The following is a 22077-nucleotide window of genomic DNA, read 5'->3' on the forward strand; positions in this document are numbered from 1 at the left end:
AATAGATTTTTCTCATTTGCATTAGACTCGGCACATGTGAAATGCGACGTTTAAAACGGGCCTTAGTCTGTGCTAAATGTTCAGAAACGTAATGCTACGTTAATCTAAACACGTCTAATGAACTTCAAACGTCTAATACCTTTGCGTACATCCACTTTGTGGTAATCTCCTATTAACCTCATGCATTTTGTGCTTTAACAGGGAATTTGATTTCCTCAAAGCGTTATGGCGTCCATTGCACAATGCAAAGTATGAATACGGGTCGTACTCTTTTCTCATCAATTTGCAAGTTGTGTTTACTGGTGTAACTTTATAAATGATAACGACCTTAATCTGTTGAAAGAGACCAGGTATTTGAAGATAAATTTTCATTGACCTTACAATCTTTAAAGTTTAACAAGTAAACTACTCGCCGTATTTTGCCTCTTCTAAGATTGGACTTCTTAAATATGTGGCAACTAATTTTCAAGAACACCCAAGTTAAAACAACGTGTTAATTCCATTACGTCAGTGTAGTTATATATTCTGACAGTTTAAACGTTTGTTAAATCTCTGATACATTGCAATTCATTCATAAGACTAAATGCAAACGTCTTTCGTAAATGTCTTTACACCATTGCCTTGTTTCATCAGTTTGCCTTTTTGCGTCAACCTTATAACCCGCTTATGTCCAGCAATGCACCTAATTGGATGCACGCCTAATTTTGGCATCCAATACGAAGTGTCCATTTGAGTCTAAGCCTTTGCTACCTATTTCCAACAATAATTAAGGTAATGGTAAAGGTTATCGATATTTTTAGCTTATGGTAAATGCAGCTGTTTATCTTTACTTGACAAGGAGCATTTGGGGGACACTTTTAGTGACGTTAATTTTCTGTATTGCGAGACATAAGTGATGTTGAAGTTGGGGAGAAGAGCTATGTGACGCTTAGTGAAATACGTTTGCGTCTAAGTTGGTGCATTTCTGGACATATCCGATAACCCGACACTAAAATCCAATCATCATCACTGAATCATATACCTTTAATTTTTTGTTTTCTTTTCATGGTGACTTCCGTTCTGATTCTTTTTCCACTTAGACACTGTGTTGCAGCACAAATAGCGAAACAACCAAACAGTTCCTTGAACAGAAATACCAAGGGGGTGTGTCCAACCAGGGAAAGACCCGTCACTCAAGAGCGGCAAGCAGTGGAGGTAAAAACTAGCTGCTATGAGGTATTTTATATCACGAGCCACTTCGTAGGTGATCCGCAAACGTCAGGTTTGAATGGCACGGTATTTTCTCGGTTTCTTGTCCTCAGACAGATCTCATGACTTTAGGCAATCTTTTGTTTGTTTGGTTTCTGTGTTTTTTTCATTGAGAACTGGGTAGCCTAGTTTACAGTGTAACTCACAAAACTGTTGGTGAGAAAGGGAATCACGAGGAACGGGGACACAGTTACCATCTTACATCGGATTCTGGATCGCTAGTTATCGTTTTATTATTGTGGAATGAGTTATGTAACCAATCAAATTAAACGTGACGAGTGCAACTCGCCACAGTTGCGCAAAACGTTGTCCTCTCCTACAAGGCTTTCGAGTCCACCTAATATTGAAAGATTATAACGCAACATTATATAGCATGTGAATGGTGAACTCGATCAGCAAGATTCGAACACCTTGGAAGAATTCTAGGCTCTGACGATTTCCTGATGAATAAAGTTTGTAGTTATGCTGAATCGACTTGTTTCAAATCATAGCATTCTTTCCCTAAGACGTAGCGATAGGTAACACACTTTGTCCTCTTTAGGCTTGAATATGGACATTCAAACTAGAGTCCTGTTGGAGGGTAATCTGGCGAACGAAGTTGGTCTGATTGTTTTAGATACGATTGAACTCTTTTGCGGTCATTTTAAGGTAAGTGAAAGAACGAATGTCAGTCATATTTGGGGGATTAAAAACGGTAAGCCCTTTTCTCGTTATTTTGCCTTGACTCTACCACTTTTATATTGCCAAGCATGTTTTTCTGTATTAGAGATGATTAGTTGAAAAAGCTGATAGGCACAGAAAAGGTTACTTCCGGTGTCTATCTGTGGCTTAAAGACTTCTCCTGCTTAAGTTCCTGTCTGCCAAGGCAACGGGACCAACTGATTCGAGTGTTTAGGACGTGGAACCCGGAAGTCCTAGATTTCACACCCCGCTTTGTTTATTTGGGTAGTATTGTATGCATCATTTGTATCCCGTAAACACCAATCCCCAATTTTACAGTTCATAACTTGCTACTGAGTAAGCCCATCGTTGGGGTCTCCTGCAAGATTCATTAAGCATTTAATTGGCTTTATTAATATTTGTTAATATTTATTAAGCTCTCCACTGGGATGTTGCTTCGCTCGCCAAAAAATAACCTTGGGCGAGACCGTTATGGGAACCTTGCTGCATAAATAGGTTATAGAGTGGAAGTTGCTATGGAAAGAAATCGATGGAGTGGTTTTGTTGAGTATATGATAAATAAAACATCGCATGAACTTTTTCATGCATTTTGTAACTTATGGCCATGTTGGTGACTGAATATTAGTATTATCAAAACGCGAGCGACATTTTGCATTTGTTTTGTACGCCACATGGCCTGCTAATCACGTGAGTGCAAGCCAAGAATACATAAATTGACGGCCTTGTTGTCTGCTTTAGTTCCAGCTGGAGCAAGATGAGGGTGACAATATTTTGATAAAGAAGGTATATTTAGTTATTAACTCGTTCCCCTGAATCGTCACCTGAAATCTTTCATATATCATGTAAGACCCATAGTCCTGGGTTGTTTGTGATTACGGAAAACCTGGAAAGTTGTGGAAACTTGACAATTTCATTCTCTTCGCCTGGAATATCTTTCAAATTTGAGTGTGGTTACGTTGGAAATTCGGGTGCCTTGTGTTTTGGTTGGTTTAAAGATCCCGGAATGAATTGCTTCTTAAAAATTCCCTTTAGCAAATGGAGCTTTTTTTTTAATGACGAGTTTGGAAAGGGAAAAATAGTATTGGTAAATTCAAAGTCCTGTTAAGTAACGGTCGATCATGCAATTTTACTATAACCCTAAAAGCACATTGAGCGACCCTTTCCAAGGAAATTGGCTTGAATTGGCGCCTCCAGTAATGAATTTCAGTAGCTGGGCCAGTAAGAACGCAACGTAAAAAAATATGTTTTTGTTTGTGTGTTGTGGCTTTTTTACTTGTTGTTTATTATTGTCATCATCATCATCATCAGCGTTATTATTATCATTATCATTATCATTATCATTATCATTATCATTATCATTATCATTATCATTCCTTATCAGGTGTTCAGTGTACTGTTGAGCTTCCTTCACATTCCCCAATCAGAATTCATGATGAGACATGTATTTGCAAGCTTGAGATCTTACATCAACAAGGTCAGTATACACTGTTATAAGTAGCGTGGCCAAGTGCCGATCAAGGTTGCGTGGTAGTTTCAGTCCTGTCTAGTTTCATTTCTCTCTGTACATAACCATTTGTTGAAATCGTGGCTCATTTTAAGTCTTATGTGATGGTTATAGAACTCCAACTTTTGATCATTTGTATTTCCATTAGAACGATATGAACCCAGTGTTAGTTGCTAGGGTATCCTTGAAAAAATATCCCCTCTCAGTTGCATAATAAGCGGCTGGAAAGCAAAAGAACGGCCACACTTTCAATGATCACATTTATTGGTTGAAGATCAAATCTTTCATTATTTTCCAGGTGTGATTGATCTTACATGGAACCAGTCAAAAAGTGCCTTCAAACCTCTTTAAGTAATGTTTACAATCAAATTTATTTACCTTTTTTTTTTTCGAAGAATGCATTTGTAACCAAGTAAATAAATATCATAATCGCTTACCGTATTTCTGTTTTCAAAATTTTGCGGAGACGCCATCTGGAATAATTGTGACGATTTCTCGTAAGTTCGGTTTGTCGCAGCGCAGTACGTGTGATTTTCAGCCTTCTCGAATTAGTTTGCGGGCAATTTGGTGCAATCTTAACAGGAAGCGGTGGAGTGAAACGTCGCCATTGAATCACTTTCAAGTCACTTTCACCCATGTATTCATTTTAGCCGTAAAGGTTACCTTTAAAGCTGCACTCAAATTTCTTCGGACCAAAGTACCGTCAAACTATGTCTGATCGTCAAGGTGGTTGCAATGTGTTAGCATCAGCATTGTGGGAGGGGGAAAAACACGATTATTGTGTCTGCATTTCTGTTATTATCTTTTACTCGTTCTGGGTGTGTAACAAAACAGGTCTGCCAAGAAAATATACTTAAGGAGAAGGAACGGAGAGGACAGAAGACCCACTACAATTTTCATAATTCTTCGGGATGGCACGGCCAAACTTCGGTTTGGCTTCCATCAATCAAACTTCCGACGCCAAGCCGAGAGTTGACGCCGAAATCAATTGATGCATGACGTAACCTACCAATCAGCATCTTTCGGAATCTGTACCAATCTTCTTACTAAAGAACCTCTAAAAAGATATCATAATGGTATTGGAGCTGTGAACTAAACAAAAAATCCAGTACACTTTCCGAAGGCGGAGTCGATCTTCGAGGCTATGTTTGATTGATGGAAGCCAAAGTGCATTCACAGTTCGGCGCGTAGTGCTTGTAGGTCAGGTTCCTCGGAATTGCAGTGATAGTTGCGGTTGCTTGACTATTAACGGAAGGGAAATAAGCGGAGCCGCTTGCTCGATAATGGAGATTTGCCTTCTCTTTGTGATATTTCTGTGTTTGACATTCTCCATCACTCTTTCATTACCTTACCCACAGTTTCCAGCCGCTTTATACAGGGGAAGTGCGAGTTACTGTGGGGATCTTTGTCGCGAGGTACGTAGAATTTTCCTTTATTTTGAAAAAAGAAAGAAGACTATTCCCTGTTCAGGGAGGCACGGAATTTTGTCACTCTGGCGAGGAGCTTTCTGGATTTTCTTGCTTTGTAGCCCATCATCCTGTAAACAGAAGTTCAGCCAGAAGTTTCTTTGACGATAAGCGATAAGCCCACTCCAAGCCGTTGAACATGTATGGCTCAACAGCACGGTTTTTGCCGACATCGTCAGTTTGGGTTTCTTTTCTTTTCGGTTATAACCCCCTTCCTCCCCCCCCCCCCCCCCCCCCCCCCCCCTCCTTCCGCTCCCGTCCCTCCATTCTCTGCCAAGCAAAAACTTCTTGAACTTGCAGAAGCCCACAACTTCATTTGTATTTTTATCTTTTTTTAGTATAAGAAGTTAATTGAAGCAGGCTAGAGATAACACTCTTTTCAGAGTTTTGTTCGATAAACTCCTTGCTCCTTGAAAATAGTCCAGTCTTAACTCGTCAGAATTAGCTTTTTTCTGACACCAAGTGGACTGGCTGAGATGTTCCACCAGGGAAAAGTCACATTAAAGTCACCTATGTCCAGAAATGCACACAATTACAGGCGCGACCAATTCTCATATAGTATCTAAGGTGTTATTTACATGAGACCGAACGAACTCAGACCGGTATGAACTTGTACCGGTATGAAATTTTTGCAGCCGTTTACATGAAACCGGGACGAAATGCTTGGTGCCTGGTTTCGGGACAAAATGATATCTTTTGTCCAATAAATATATATATGGCGGACCCGAAAGCATACCTGGCTTGAAATTCCTCGACCCCGTCTGAGATTTGTTGTAATTTATATGAGATCGGTACGAACTCAGACCGCAACCGAGACGAGGTCAGGTCTGTCTTATGTAAACGCATAAGTAGAAGTGTATGAAGGCCGATACGAATTCATGCCGGTCTCATGTAAATATCCCCTAACTCGTCAAGTCCTGTTAACGTGAGTCCAAGCCATTTTGCTACTTGTTTCAAACAATGAGGGAAGTATTTCGGTTAGCGTTACCTTAAGGTTGGGTTAAATGCAGCTGTTAATCTCTCCTTCGTGAGCAGAGTATAGGGACACTATGTTATGTTAATTGTCTGTATTCGTAGACTTAGTTAGTTAGTTAGGCCTCTTCGTCCCCCGGTGGGACATAAGGCCAGTGTCAATCGCCTCCACTTTTGTCGGTTGTGTGCAAGGTGTTGCGCTTCGCCCCAGGTGATATCTAGTTGTTTAAGCTGAGAGATGATGTTTCTCCGCCAAGTGGTCTTTGGTCTACCGGGTTTGCGCCTTCCAGGTGGTGTCCATAATCTTGGGCGCGAGTAGATTGTCTATTGCACTTTTGACTTCTGTGAGAGGACTTTTAGCAGAAGTGGTCATACTGCCAGGTGATTGGTTCGAATCCACAAACGGGCCAGTAGTGGTAACGTTAATACTGGTTTCCGTCACAGGTAGTTTTTACAGGAGGGGTTGTTCGTAGACTTGAGTGATGTTAAGCAGGGGGACACTTCATGAAGCTTATTCGCTTATTAAATTTAGCGTGCATCTAATTGTTTAAAATATCTGATTAACTTTTTATCGGAAACAACACTTTACCTTTAGAAATAAGGATTTGCCGATGCTTTTAATCAAATGGACCACTAAGCGCTTCCTCTATTGTCTGATGTCGAGCACGCGCTGTTGGAATAATTGTTAAATGTACTCTGCACAGTAATTCTGTTTTTATGTATTGTGTTTGAAATCTTTTACTGTGAGCACTGCCGGAGTTTTAGCTTTCCATTCCTTGTTTATTTTCTTCTTTTTCAATGCAACACTCCTGAAAATTGGCACATTTCATTTGCTCCTGATATAAGCGACTTATGGACTGAATGGCTTAAGTTCGGAAATGATCTTTAAAAGCGTATATTAATGGCATCTTTCTTGTAAACAGCGATACATTCGCTCTCGTTCTGGTTTGTGATGGTCTAGACTTAATCGACCTCGTATTTATTGCTTGTCTTTCTCTCCGTTTAATAGATCCTGAGTTGCTGCAACTCGAAATTAAAAAGTCTGCGGAACCAGGTGTGTTCAGATTTTAAGAGCTGTACACTTGTCACTTTCCATCACCTTATTTTTTCTGTGAGCAACCAATGCAAGCCTTTCTAAGCAAGCTGTAATTTCACAAATAATGCCCCTCAAAGGGTAGATGTCATTTAGGCAATAACATTGTAATATATTTGCTTCCTACATAACTGGTGCTTTGAGGGTTTAGCGACGTTTCATCGCTTTTTCTTTCTTTGATCTTTTCGGACCGTTGAAGTCGTACAACGTGGTTTAAGGCAAGGAAACGTAATCTGACTATTATTCACGGATTTATTGTTTTGTTTTCGTTTGGAATTTAAGTTTTTGTGATATTTTAGCAGTCATTGTAGATAAAACACCTGAAATCATTAAGTGTTGTTAATTTTTGTAACTGTCGTAAATGTCATGCATGCATGGCAGAGCTAAGCGCAATCAAATATGTTTTTTCAAAACACATACATCCCCTCAGAAATACTCACTACTGGGATCTTTGTTCGTCATAGGCCTGTTCGTTTCTTTATCTGCTGATGAGAAGTAATTTTGAATTCTCTGGAGCACAAGGTTGTGATCGAGTCCATTGGCAAGTAAGTGCGATTTTACAATATTCTGCGCTTATTTTAGAATGTCCAACGAACCTGTATTATATTCTTCTGGTCTGTGGAATGCACAGCGTAATTTTTAAGTTGCATTTATATTATGCAGTGTTTGCCATTCAGACATTTTTTCCGGTTCTGATCACGGCTAAAAGGCCTTATCAATCCTTTGTGTACATTGCTGCTTTTTGCTGCTTTAATACTTTCATTGTCGTAAAGGTTCGGGAATGTTGTAAATAAAAGCGTTCTCTGTCGTTTGGTTTCCTTTGTTTAGATATTTCTTAGCCGCCTTTTTCGACTGGCTGGGTTAATATGAATTTCTAAAGAGGCTTTTCAAGTCTTTTCTGGTTTTCTTGACGGCAAATTAAAGAAGGCGTTTCAATACACCTTCGTAGCCGTTTATTTTAAATACTCTTGAAAGATCTTTAAGAATTTACGCTGTGGATGTTGAGCGAAGCAATCATTTAACTAAAATTCGCGCGTTGAATCGTCGACTTCGTGTCGTATGCAGCAAATCGTTTCATAGATTAAACATTTGGCTTCACTCGATGGACCATCAGAGACTATGAGCAGTCGTTTATCGGAAATCCAGTAAAACAAGGCAAGACAACATAAAGAAATATTAAAAGGAGTGGATAAATAAGCTACATTTTTTTTTTTTTTTGGAAAAAAGGACAACAAATGGCCAGTAAAAGCAAGTTCCTCCAGTCAATCTTCACTTTCACGTAGATTAAATTCCAAGTTTTTGCCAGGGTCGGTCGAAGACAAACCGAAGCAGAGCATATACAGAATAGTTCAGTATCGAGACGGTTATCCCTTGCATTGTACCACTGTACTCATGTCATCATATTACAAGAAAAAAATTACAAATTAAAAAGACAATCTTGCTTTACTGGGAGAGAAGTGATCCGTCAACAAACTTCTTCACCTTTCATATGTTCCCATATGTAATTAGTATTTTTTGCTGGGAGTATGTTGAATGCAAAAGTAAATTGTAAGGCTTGTTTTGCTTCCAGATTACCAGGGTTAAAAGGGCTGTATTATAGCTTTTCCTGTTTTTGTCTCAAAGTCTTGATTTATGTAACTCTTAATGCGAAATTGCAAATAAGCGCGAACACCTATGTGAGTTGTTTATATACCAATTGAACAAGAAACATTTTGTTAGCATTTTTAGAGAGCATTCATCTGTCCTCCCAGGGAAATAAAAAAAGTCAACTTGAAAATTTAGTCGACTTAGGTTAGGAACCAATTTTTCCCGCTTTGCATGAATTTTTGCTGATTCGCTTTAAAATTGGCTTTACCTGTTAAACCGAATCATTCCTCCTGTGTTGAATGAAATTACACACTCATTTGTCGCGACCAAAGATCTTTCTCCTTTGTCATCCATTTATTCGCGCGTGGGTGATCTTGATAAAAAGCTCTGTCTGTATTTGCCGAATCGCAGGCAGGTGATTTTTGTCATTGGTGTGATGTTTGAATAGTCTGCTTTGGAGTTCGGTCCCACATAAATCAAGAAGACATTATGCTTTGCTTTTAGCTGACTTTTTTGTTTGTTATTTTATTATTTCTTTATTATTTCTTTATTATTTTGGGGGGAGTGTCCCCTTTATCCCTGCTCAGTGGATTTTAAGCAATACTTTCACAGCCGTGTTTTTCTTTTCAGCTTTTTAATTAAATACAGCTGAGAAATGCAAACTTGTGAACATTTTTTTCGCATGCTTTTGTTGTTTTTACCTTTCCTTTTTCAGACACTGTATTTTACGAAATGTTGAGCTTCTCTGCTGTATTAAATTTAACTGAAAAGAGACGTAAAATCGTCTGCAATCCTATTTATCTTTTTATGTAGTTATTTACAATTACACTTAAGTTTGTTTTCGGGGTCGGGGTGGGGGAGGCGAAAGAGAGCATGAGTAGGGGAGGAGGCGAGTCAGTGTCTTCTCTACACTGGCATAGTTATTCTTGTACAGTGTTTGCGCATCTTTCACCGAACTTGTCTTTCGTTTGAGTTTTTAAATTCAATACTTTTATTACAACATATGAATGCCGAGACTAATAAGGCAAGCTGCCGAAGTGGCTTCATTTGTTTAATTGCTGAGATCGATGTACCTATAACAATCAATTCAATTAACTTGTTTTCTGTTTTCTGTGTTGACACAGTAGAGCTCCGCTGCAATAAAAATAAAGAAAACACTGTTGTTGAATTTGGGCTTTCTGTCCACTGAGCTCTTGTAGTTCTTGGGCCGTATGGTAGAGTACACAAGATGCAAATATGTGTCCCTCGTTAAATAACGTCTTTTGATTTGATTTGATCATGCTTACTTTATAAGAATGACACAAATGTGCACTAGCCCTGTAAAGAGAGCTAAAGAATATCACATGTGTACTTGTCAGAAGTCACTGACGGTCAAATTGAGCCATGAAAATAATTGTCTTAATAAACCAACTGATAAACCATCAACTTATAGTTTCATTTCACCTTAACTCTGTGCATTTGCGCGTTACGACGAAATCATGATGTACCAGTTCTTCAATTATGCCATCCTGTGTACTTTGTGGTCACGCCTTGAGATCTGCTTTTTATGTCTCTATTTATCGATAGGTCATTGTGGCAGTCTCTAAGCTTATGGCTAGTGGTTTAAACCGAACAGCTGTCAATAACTGCCTCCAGGCGTTGAAGAATTATGCTGCTGAAGATAAGGCATGAAGGTATTGTTTTTCTTTTTGTTTCTTTTTCTCTCTCTTTCTTTTGAGTAGTAAGACCAAGATCATGTAATACGTCCCTGCTAGCAGAGGTATCTTTTCTTTTTGCGTTCGCTGGGCTGCAGACGAGTACGCGAAAAGAGACCTCTGCCGTGGATCGAAATTCACTTTGATCCAACCGCCGTTCATCCTGCGCATTCCTTTATAGTAATTCCGCTGTTGTTGAGTGAGCCCACACAACATGAAGTATCACGTGAGGGTATGGTCGCTAAGTAACCGCCACGCATCCTCAGCACAGTGAGTTTCGACCCATGGCAGAGGTCTCTTTTCCCGTACTCGTCAGCCCAGCGAACGCAAAAGGAAAAAAGACCTCTACTAGCAGGAAATTTGAACACTTACTAAAGAACACTTATCATCTGTTTTAATGAACCATTTTTTAAAATTTTCTCAGCTGCACTGGAGTTAGCATGAAATGTAGATTATTTTAAATTAGTCTTCATTCTATACCTATGTATGTCCATTGAGAAGTTCTCACAAAGCTGCGCGATTCCGCGGAACATTGCGATTTCACTTTGCTGATGTTTCCGGAATTTCTATCTTCACTTTCAGCATACAGCGTTTACCTCTGAAGTTAAAGATCTAACGAAGAAGATCCACACTGTTTTGCAAGCGACTGCACAGATGAAGGTGAGCTGCCGTCCGATTTGCCCATTTGCAAGGCCCTTGTTCGTATCACGTGATCATTTTACTTGGGGAGGCTGGCAGGCATTCAAATTTGGTGTGGAAGATGTTTTGTGGAGGCTGTGGGATGCGTGGAGTTGACTTATTAGTAGTACATTGCCCCTGAAGACTGGTCATTCAGTTCAGCCCTTTTGCCCCTTGATAACCGGAAAAGCAACAAAAAATGGATGAATCTGAACTCTTCGTATCGTAGGACCAAGGATAAACAGTTCTTCTTTTTCTGTCTCATTGGTATTACGGTATAGGGAAAGTTTTTCCTGTCGAGTTAACTACAAAAAGAAGGGAGACAACCCGAGGGTGGACGGGTGGGGTGAGTTGTATTTTCAGCAACTAACATCGGCGGATATTATGTGTAATTTTGTGTCATTAGAAGGTTTCCTAAATATCCATTGAGGAGTGGGTGTGATTATGCGATTTCCTTTCTCCCAGAGAATCGTGATGTGATGTCTGAATGGTCTATCAACCGAAAAATGTAGTTCCTTACTTAAGTACAACAACAGCGTGATCCTGCATGTGTCACATAGGTACCTATTTCTCGAAATCTCCAAAAGCAATTCGTGAAACTACAGGTGTACCGTCTGAGTATTCTGGAAAATCGATCTTTCAACATGCTTTTAAGACCAGAGAAAACATAACAGTTGCAAAGTTCATGAATTGAGTGAAATGTTTTCCTTTGAAGATAGAAAGCGTTAAACGTTATGCACGTGAAATACGCCGGAGAATTTTCTGGTTTTTCAGTGTTCTCCAACTACCCTTTGAGTTTTGAGGATCTTCCCAAGCGTTCAAATGTTCAATTTTGAAACTTGGTAAACACATTATGTGAATTTTAGTCTGATTGGTTTGATTTTGCTTTGATTTTTCATTTTATGTGAAAGGCTATATACTTTCCTTTTTTATTCACGGACGATTAAATTCGAGAAATCGTTCGCTCAGATTGCTACCTTTTTGCGACTTTATCGCAGAAAAAAGACGCACCCTTTTACTCTGATATAATGTTTTAATTTAAATACCATTATTTTTCTCAATGTTTTGCCAATTGCAAAAAATGCTTTGTTAAGGTAATTTCAGAGCTTAAAAAGACGCATCCTTGCAAAGTTAACAAAAAGGTGTACGAAAACTAAGCGCATCGAGGGAACGGATAGCTTGTTAGTGTCTATCCGTGCTTGTCTTTTTGTGCAACTTTCTAATCTACGTGCGTAAAATGAGAAGAAATTAACGGTAAGGGCGTAAAAAGATCATTACTAACCATTCACCAGCCCAGCAGGTGAAATCAATCACTGTGTGCAGGAAAAATTTTCAAATTAAAGTTTTACCTTTGTTTGTTTATAGTTAAATGATGCCTTAAGCGATTTCTGGTGTTATTTTTATCGTAGGTTTTTTACTGATTGACCGCCGTTTATCGCGACAAATATCACTTGGTCAGGATATTTAATGCAATTGCTTTGAGTCAACTATGTATCGGCGAATCACGGTATTTGTTCTCTCGATACAAATAGCAATATTGGAAAGAGATATTGAAATTGCATGATAGAATGATCTATCCCTTTCCGACATTTTTTGTAATTCTCGCGCAAGCATAGTTTATTTAGCCCTTTTAGAACCATTTGTAATGTTAGAAAATGAAAAATAAAATCACTGCTGCAGGTCTTCCTCTTTGGTACCTCGGGTTGTCGATCTCACAAATGCTCGATATTTGTTATTGCGGCGTCGATTTAGAGACTGTATCGTATCGCGGCTTTGATATCGATATCTTCATATCATCTCGTGGAAGCCCCAATATTTATGTGACAAGAGAGTGGAAAAGTACGTGTGATGTTACCGTGCAGTCCTTCCTGTTATGTGTTATCAACAGAACGTGTCTCTTGCGTGGCCTACGTGACAACGTGGTGTTTCAAATCTTAAACGAAATCTGATTCCCTTCGCATTAAACAACTAAGGCAATTGGATTTGGAATAGTATAAATTTGCGACGCCTCTGTCGTGGTAAAAGTCAGACATTATCAAACCAAAACTGAATTCGAGAATGGTTTTGCCAACACTTTCTTACGAGGACATTGTAAACGAGGTGTGGAATAAACACGGGCAGTTACGGGACAAGAAGAAGAAGTTGAGGCTTCATGCGATTGAGGAGCTTGCAGCTCATCAGCTAACTGTTCTTCCAGTTGTAACTTCCCCGTGTCTGCTGAGTCCAGCTAGTTCCCGCAAAGCTTTGTTTCTGGTAATTTGTCCTTTCTTGCAAATTTGGCAACTTAGAGGAATTTTTTTGTTTGTCGAATTTAATTAAGAATTAAGTGTATTTTAGCTTTGTTTATGAAAAGGTGTTGTGAGTTATAGAATATGAGAATTTGTAAACAGTTAGTTTCTTATATAGTGTCGTCAATCCGGAATTCTTCAGTGGCGAAGTCTGTCTTTAGAGAGAAGTTTCTTTTATTTAAATTAGTAAGGGGTTTCCATCTGAGGAAATCAGGTGGAAGGTTCGTCCTAACCTTTCGTGCTTTCTGTTTTTATTTTTTTCAAATCTTTCGAAATTTGGTCTTAATATTCCTCTTTTAACAGGTTGGTTCTTGGCCCAATGTCCCTCATTTTTCATAATTATTTAAAGAGTTAAAACAGTTGTTAGGTTACCTTATTGTGTGTGTAACCCGAGGTAGCAGCCGTCTGTCACCGAGAAAGCCAAGTCAATTCGTTATGAACCGTTATGAACCGTCAGGGTCTTATATTAAAAACTAGTTGTGCCTTGCGGCAAGTGCCAACGAGGCAAAATTGTCTTATATCTCTGGAATGTGTGAAAGTTTGACACAGAGGTAAAATTATTTTACTATAAATGAAAGTAGGAAAGGAAGAGTGTGAAGTAACTCTGATAAGAGTCTTGGTCTTGAAGGCATAATTTGAGGAATTCCATAATTTCAAAGTGTGTAAATGTTGAGGGAGTATTACTTAAGTTCGAAGCAATATCTTGTGATGTTGAGGTGTTACCTTAGGTTTACTGGTTGTTTGAGTATTGTTTGAATAAATGTGCACATGAATTTTCGTTTCATTTTTTGATTCAATCAAAAAAAGATAAATACAACAAACGTATGAAGGTTTTTGACTGAACCCTTGGATATAACATCGATTTCACTTTATTTACACACTTTGAGAGTGTTCTGTCTGAGTCCAAATTTTAACGTAAAAACGTTATACTCTTTGTCCAGAGAAAGGTGGATTGCTTTTGTAGTGGTATACACTGTCTCTGGTTGAGAATTTACTCTAAAACAAGAAAATGAAGGTTTGATTATCGAGCAACTGCTGCCATAAAGAATAAGTGACAGAAAAAGCACTCTGCTGTGAACATAAACCATGACAACTTAAATGGTATGCTGAAAGTTAACTATCAGTATAAACACAAGCTCAACTATTACACTGATGGCGTAAAAACTTTTGGCAGCCCCGTGTAGTGAATGTGTTTCATCGGCGCAACTCGAAGTTTCACGCATGTGGTGATGAAGGTTATAATAACAATAATAATAACAGCACTGTATTTCACATTGAATGAACCCTGATAAGCAATGTCTGCTAAGCTAAAGAACCCAACATTTAGTTGTCGGCTTGTAACGGCGATTAACCAGATAATAAATGTATTGAACGCAATAATCAAGCAATATTGTCTACCCCCGCTTTGTCCAAGTTGTGAGTGGTTTTAATTACGCAACGCTGGAGTTCAAGGACAATTCTTTGTGCTATAAGAAGATGTGTTATAGTAATTTGTTCAATTCTTTAATCTGAAGTCTTTAAAAACGTGGCAATCGACGAAAGAAAGCACTGGTTTAAAATTGACAAGCGAACACGCTGGTTCGAAATTAACAATTGAACACGCTGGTTCGAAATCGACAAGCGAACACGCTCGTTCTGTCCGAAATTTGTAGGTATAACCCAATTCCTTGATCAATCGCTGCTTACAATTCAATTTAGAAACACGTAAGGCAACTACAAGCGCCTCCAATCTCACTAGCTGAATCGTCCGCTGAAACAACACACAAACCACACGGTGGAAGCGACACATGCAAAAACGTGACGTCACTACCCAAATATGGAGTATTACTTACACCCAAATATGGTCAAAAAAGGGTTTCTTACGCTGAGATGAGATTTTTCTTCTGTACTCACGTACGGCTCTATGATTTGCCAACTCGACGGCCGACCCTCTGGGGTCGGCCGCCTCGTTGGCAATAAAAATAAAAAATTCAGATTCGTCTTTCGTAAAACTTCTTCTATGTTGTGTAAACCAATTAAAACACAGTTATTGACTGTGCCTTCTAGGAATACGATGATGTCCCTGAGATGTTAGTGGATCTTCAGTACAGTTTGGCCAAGTCTTACTCTAGTACTCCGGAATTGCGAGAGACGTGGTTAGAGCACATGGCTGCTGTTCACGAGGGTCATGAGAATTTCTCCGAGGTAATTCCGCTTTGTTTCTTCACGTGACTCTGAAACTTCTTAATGAACCTTTTCGATAGATTAAAATTGAGGGTGAAAGAGAGGTTTAGAGGACAAAGAAAAAGGAAAGTGGGTGATATGTAGATATTTTTTACCTTCATTCCAATGTGTTTCTATTGTTTTTGTACTCACTGTTTCACTATCAATTTGAATATTTGATATTTTGAAAATGGCCTATTTACTACTCGGAGTTAGGAGGTTTGGGTAAAAGATTAGTGATTGTCTTTTTGGTTGGTCTTTCCCTCTTAAAACCATTTATGTCACTTTATATTCATAGGCTGCTCCTGTGTTGTTTGAGAACTTTGTCTATTGTCTTTGAGAACGTTTCTTAGAAAATTCAGTTTATTGTGGTTTTGTTGTTGCAGACTGCTCACTGCTACATCCACGCAGCTGCTTTGGTGGCCGAATACCTGAAGAGACAAGGTAAGACGCAGAAAATGCGACAATCAACTGACTCTTCCATAAGCGATTAGCCACCTAGTTATGAGTAGAAGACAAGAGAGGGAGTATTATTAGCATTGTGTTTAGTTCTTATTAATTCTTATTGAGGAATGAGCTAACTTTCCTACACGATGCTTTACTGGAAATCTGTTTTCCATGCATTTGATACTTGGTAGAAGCAAGTTTAACTGATATGGCTCTGAGGCAGGGTATTTCAGTCATGTATCACTTCTTCTAACAGGCCTTTTTTTGAAATATCAAATGTTCAGCTTCTTCTTGAGGCAGTGAGGACAAAAACGATAGGAACACGTTGGAATGAATGTGAAAAATATTTACATATCATCCACTTTCCTTTGTCATTGTCCTCTAGACCTCTCTTTCCGGCTGAATTTGAATAGATCGAAAAAGGCCTACTCATTATAATCCAAGATGGCGACTTGAGGAAAGAAAGAAAGCGACACATTGAGGATACGAGCATATGGTTTTAATAAGCGCCAAGTATACTATGATTCATGTGACTGAGTGAAATTATATACTTTGCTCTTGAGTAGACTCTGTAAGTAAGTGTGATCTGTTTGATTCACTATAATCGTCTGAAGGCTCCCGAAAACCTAGGAAACGTTGTGTACGGAAACATTGTTTCCCGAAATTTTTCCTCGGCGCGCAAACGAGGAAACATTTGCTGAAGAAGCAAAATTTTTCTAAATAAATTCACAAACAGTTTTGCTTCCCGGGAAGCAAATCTTGCTTCCGCAACAATGTTTCCTCGTTTAACGCATCGATTCCATAGAAACGATACAACGTAAATAGCCCCCCTGAGAGGAGATGTGGTTGCTAGTTAAATACGAAACCCAGAAAGATTGAAGAAAATAAAAGGGAATCGCGTAACGTTGGCATCGAGCATGTTGATCATTCCCGAGGGTTACTTCATCTTTTTTCGGCACAGCAAGTTAAAGCTCGAATTGCTATGGATATTAGTTCTACTTTTTCGTGTGACTATTAAAGTACACTAATTTTTTTCAGAACTCCATCGTCACATGCCTATTAACGAATTCGTGTTTTTCTATATCCATTATTTAGGTACTTATACCCCTGGTTGCGCTGCATTTGCTCAAGTGTCTCCTAATGTAGTATCGGACGAGAGTGTTATGAAGACCGATGAAGGAATGTCAATGGAACAGCGATATACGGTGGTTAGTGTCTTGACTTGTGTGAATTTTCAATTTTGACGTGTTTTTTCTGAGATTCCTTTGACGAAAGGAACAAATTGTGAAGGTTGTTGTAGGCCAGTGAGTCATTGACATCACACTTGAATTTCCACTCCTTTAATTTCTCGCACGAATACGATCTGAGCAATGAATCTCATACAGAATGGAAGAAGAACAATTTTGATCATGACGTTTTCAGTTTAGAGTGCTTTCCTTGAGGTCCGGACATCCCGGGTTCAATACCCATTCCGACCACTGGTTTAATTTGATGCGTCTGGTAGTCCTTGGCTCAATCTCTCGGCTGCATTTGTAAATAGCAACTTGGTTTGCCTCTGGCCATTTGGTATTATTCTTAAAGTTGTCGCTGTTGTTCTGTTCTGTCATTGGCCCAGAAAGTGGGCTATGTAGAGCGGTCAATTGTTTGTTTGTTTACTTTTTAGTTCAGTGATTCGAGTAAGATATGGTGGGTACTCTATTGATTTGGGATGCTGTTAACGTGGTCACATTTTGTTTCGTTTTAAGGAACCATGAAGAATTGCCTTTTTGTTGTGTTAGAATTCTCAGTTTTTCCTTGGCTGTCATTGTTGTTTATTCAGCGTCATCTGGTTGATTTGTTGGAGCAATGTGCCAAGTATCTCGAGCGAGCGGAGCGGTATGAAGTAATGGGTGAAGTGTTTAAACTAGCGATTCCTATCTATGAACAAGAGAGGGACTTTAGGGTAAGACGGGGTTCACTGTTGGTGTCCATCTTGTATATTTTGGCTATCGCTTAGGTTGTTGCAAGATCAGTTACAAATACCAGACTTTCTGCGGATTCCGCTTATTGTAACATCCAAATTCCATCAAGGTACAAATTAATTTCATTGCACTGATTTTGTTCAGAGCTTTGGTATCCGTCATGAATTCTTAGAACACCTCGCATGGCTTGTGTTTGTTTGCGCCGTGGGATATTTTGATTGAGTTTACGGTGTCGATATCACTGACGCAAAATCAAATTAAGCAGATTAATGTAATTTAAGCAAATATGACGGCTACGGCAACGACAACGCCTCAAAGCAAGAATATTATTAGTTATAAAAGTAAATATAATCGTGCTGCACGTGCAGCACGAATTTCCGTGCACCTCCTTGCCGTACTCCAAAAAGCAACGTGCATGAAATCACCAAATTTTAGGTTTTGATGACAACGTGAGCACGTAACAATGAACCATTCATTTTATGTTTTAAAACCGTTCATACCCGTCCACTTATAGAACAGTTCGCACGTATTGTACAAGGTGAAAAAGACGGAATATTCGCAAAATACTTGCGATAGTTTTACTTTGGAATGACGTTTTCGTTGCCGTAGCAGTCGTCTTTGCTAAAACTCCCTATACCTTACTGAGCCACATTCAACGTCTTCTCTTCGAAAGATCAGAACAACTGAAGGGCTTCAAGTATATATTTGGTATTCAACAATTTGATGCCAACTTTTTCTTTTGTTACATTGTTTGGTATGACTCTGGGTATTCTAAGAAGCGGTATGTTTAAACGAGTTCAGTGGTGTTTGTTAAATTCCGGCAAGCTATACAATGGCATAAATAGTCTGGAAACCATTGAAGTTTATAAATAAACAAGTTAAAATACATCCTGACTTGAGTATTGTATTGTTTCACATCCAGCGCTTGTCCAATGCATATGAGAGCCTAGCGCAGGCCTACAAGAAAGTTGTTGATGTGATGGGCACTGGAAAAAGACTGCTTGGCAAGTACTTCAGGGTTGCTTTCTTTGGACAGGTAATTTCAATTTCATGTTTAGATAAAGTTTATGTGAGAACGCGAAAAAACTGCTTCATGAACTGATCGATTTTTTTTGTTCTGTTTTGGAACAAACGTCCTAGTACGGCGTTCCATTTGACAGCTAAAATCGATTGAGCCTCTCCTGCGTTGTAGGCCGGGACACACCATGCGATAAGTCGCTGCGACACGTCCCCGGGAAAAGTCGTCGCAACAATTCGCCTCGTGTGCCACGGTTAATTTTTTGAAAATCGTTGTCGCATTTTGCCGGTGCGATCAGTTGCACGAATTCAAACCAGTTTGAATTAGTGCGACTGATCGCAGCGACAAAATTAGCGCATGCAGCGTTGTCGCAGCGTGTGCACTTCCGGCATCAAGTCGCTGCGACAGAATATAAATGAACCAATAAGAGAGCGTCATATGGTCTGCTATATTGAATAAGAAAACTAGTCCACATTCCCCCTCATTCAAGATCACTGCATGTGAACCGAACAGGCGCCGTGTCGCAGCGACTTAGTTTGCAAGTAGTACTCACGGAGCGACTTGTCTACTAGTGTCTCGGTCTTTAAGCCTAATTTGCGGGACCGCGATTAACACCAAATCTGAATACATAGCATGACTACCTTTAAGGTCGAGTGACACGTTACTCCAGGTCAGGCTTGAACTTTCAACGAAATTTCAGTGGCTCGACTAAGTTTGTTTTGCTTGTTTGTTTGTTTTTTTTTTTTTCTTGTCTTAATCGTCACTAGCATCAGCTCAGTAACGTTATTTCGACCAATTCAGGAGCCCATAACCAGGGGCCAATTCTTGGATTTACATGACGTCACGGCCGCCATGTTGGTGTCCCCAAACAATGCAATGGCGGCCATGTTGGTGTCCCGATCCAATCCTCCGGGAATTGAAAGCTATTATCACTGGGTTACTATGGCAAACCCAGTCGGAATCTGTCTTTAATTTCGTCGTTTTTTTATTTTTCGTTTTCTTTTTTTTATTTTTTTCCGTGTAGGTAAAAGTCTTGCCTGTCACTCCCCTTCTAAGTGGTGTCTTAGTGCATAGAGCCTTCTGCGCGTATTTTCTTAGGATCGAGAGGGTAGTGGGAAATGCGTAAATTTCTCTGGTAGACACACTAGAACGATTAACTTAACCGGCAATGGCGTCGAAAGTCATGTAACGCGAATGGCGTTTTAGTGGATCTTTGAACAAAATGTACCCTTATGAAGGTCAATAATGGCAAGCGAATTGGATACTGAACAAGACAGGCGGTCGAATGTTAAAAGCGACGAGTAATGGACTTCGACAACAATCTGTCGCCCGTCGAGCCATAATCAAAGTGAGCTGTCTTCCTAAAATTTTGCCAAGTGTGGTGTTTTGTACAACACTGAAACCAAATGAACAGTTCTCTGGTAACCCAGTATGGGTTCAACAGAGACAGAGGAGGAATCCATGTAGTGGATCTGTTATCTCAGTTGTCTCGCTATTCGTCAGATTTGTATTTACCTGTTCTCAACTCTGCACAGTCTTCCGGTATAACAATTGAAAATTTCACTAATAAGTCATTGACGTGAATGGCGTTTTAGTGGATCTTTAAACAAAATATACCCTCATTGAGCTCAAGAATGGATCGTCAATTGGATGAGCAAGACAGCGCTGAAAAATAAATATCTGGATTTTAAGAGACGAGTAATGGTCTTCGACAACAATTTCATTTTTCGCCTTTGGATATCAAGTGAGCTTTGTTTCTAATATTTTACTAACTTGGTATTATATAAAACACGGAAATCAAATAGCAATTTTTTTATGGATTTAACCATAGTTACTAACTATGATTTAACAAATTAACATTGAAGGAATCGAACGCCTACAAGAATGCATCACAGTGTTTACTCAAGTCGCATCTTAGTTGTCTGACAATTTACATTTACCAGTATTTTGTACTCAAGTCTGCAAAGGTGTAAAATATTTGGAAATAAATAAATAAATAAAAAGTTGTTGTCGCTTTTGTGCTTCATTATTTACGGTCAGCGTTCCGAGTCGAAAAGGGTTTGATGTGAACTGTCAAAAATGTATTTAATTGCATCTCTTGTTTGCACGCACGCAATTGAAATAGGAAGGTATTTTTTCCTCTAATAGTAAATATGTTGTTTGTTTTGATTAATTTTTCGCTGGAAAAGGATTTTGCCGAGATATTTCCAGCCTTTTTGAACTTTAATATCATGTTGTGTAATTTTCGAGCTTAACAAAGTTGCATACGTGTGTTGAAATGTGATACGGGAGCATTTTTTGTGGTATAGTGTAACGAAAATAAACAGGTCTGTTGGAAGCTTGCTTGAGTTTCAACAAAATGACCCCCAAAATCGGCAAAAAAAATCTGACACTGGTGAATAGTAAAGTAGCTGCTATCCCCGAAACGATGGAATTACCTGGCGATAAATAACCCCGTCTTGGAGAGTAAAGTTTTGACTGTCAACCTGAAGAGTTGGGCGATTGTGATCTTTGTGTTGAATTCGCACATTTCTTGTCAAACTTTATAACACTTGAAAGGAAAAGAAAACTAACAAAAACAAAAACCCGGTATCTGTGTCAAATGATGATTTGACACAGATGCTTCACTGTTTCGCGAGTAAACACACCGCGGTAACTTCGTCACGGCGGCCGCTGAATCCGATATCACTTTCGATTTTGCGCTTTTACTTGTGCAGCCAAAAGTGCAATAGCAAAAATCTCCCAGAATGTTTGTCGCTGATCGTAACTTTATATTTGGGTTTAAAAATTAATTTTGTTTTCATGTCATAAATGTTGTTGCTGATGGCAAAATATTTTATTCTCGATCGACCGTCCAGAAAACTTCCTTCTGCTCTTCCCAAAAACTTTGTATCACTATTTATTTACTTTTGCATCAATATTTGTTTCGCATAAAGCAAGCTAACAAAATCATTTCTTTGCTTGGTCCGCATTTGTTAATGTTGAAATAGAATTTTCGGTCCAATGCTTCTGTTTTGAGGGGTATATCGTTTTGGTCTCCCATCCAGATACTAACCCCGCCGAGTAAGGATTAACCTCAGCGAACTTTACAAAGCTGTCAGATGGCTCAGAGGGCACGCTTAAACCTGTGGTGAAAAGAAGTTGTGAGGGAACTTGAAAATTATCAACACGTCAGCCCAGAAGCCAATGTTTCTCGCTTCTCTTTTATTTGTTATTCTTCAGAGACTGGAATGCTGTA

At 39.1% G+C, this 22077-nt stretch overlaps 1 protein-coding gene across 1 annotated transcript in view; it reads left to right on the forward strand.

Moving 5' to 3' along the window:
• The first annotated feature begins 1083 nt into the window (after positions 1 to 1083).
• Positions 1084 to 22077, forward strand: part of LOC137982309 (dedicator of cytokinesis protein 11-like) — a 30308-nt gene continuing 9314 nt past the window's right edge. The window contains exons 1-13 of the mRNA XM_068829385.1: positions 1084 to 1194; positions 1790 to 1896; positions 2668 to 2712; positions 3311 to 3403; positions 4792 to 4848; positions 6881 to 6925; positions 7429 to 7509; positions 10828 to 10905; positions 15258 to 15395; positions 15800 to 15857; positions 16956 to 17068; positions 17680 to 17802; positions 18744 to 18857. Of these exons, the coding sequence (XP_068685486.1) occupies positions 1798 to 1896; positions 2668 to 2712; positions 3311 to 3403; positions 4792 to 4848; positions 6881 to 6925; positions 7429 to 7509; positions 10828 to 10905; positions 15258 to 15395; positions 15800 to 15857; positions 16956 to 17068; positions 17680 to 17802; positions 18744 to 18857 (1044 nt within the window). The 5' untranslated portion in view covers positions 1084 to 1194; positions 1790 to 1797. The remainder of the gene's footprint in view (positions 1195 to 1789; positions 1897 to 2667; positions 2713 to 3310; positions 3404 to 4791; positions 4849 to 6880; positions 6926 to 7428; positions 7510 to 10827; positions 10906 to 15257; positions 15396 to 15799; positions 15858 to 16955; positions 17069 to 17679; positions 17803 to 18743; positions 18858 to 22077) is intronic.

The sequence above is a fragment of the Montipora foliosa genome, chromosome 13, assembly GCF_036669935.1.
Source record: "Montipora foliosa isolate CH-2021 chromosome 13, ASM3666993v2, whole genome shotgun sequence".
Taxonomy (NCBI): domain Eukaryota; kingdom Metazoa; phylum Cnidaria; class Anthozoa; order Scleractinia; family Acroporidae; genus Montipora; species Montipora foliosa.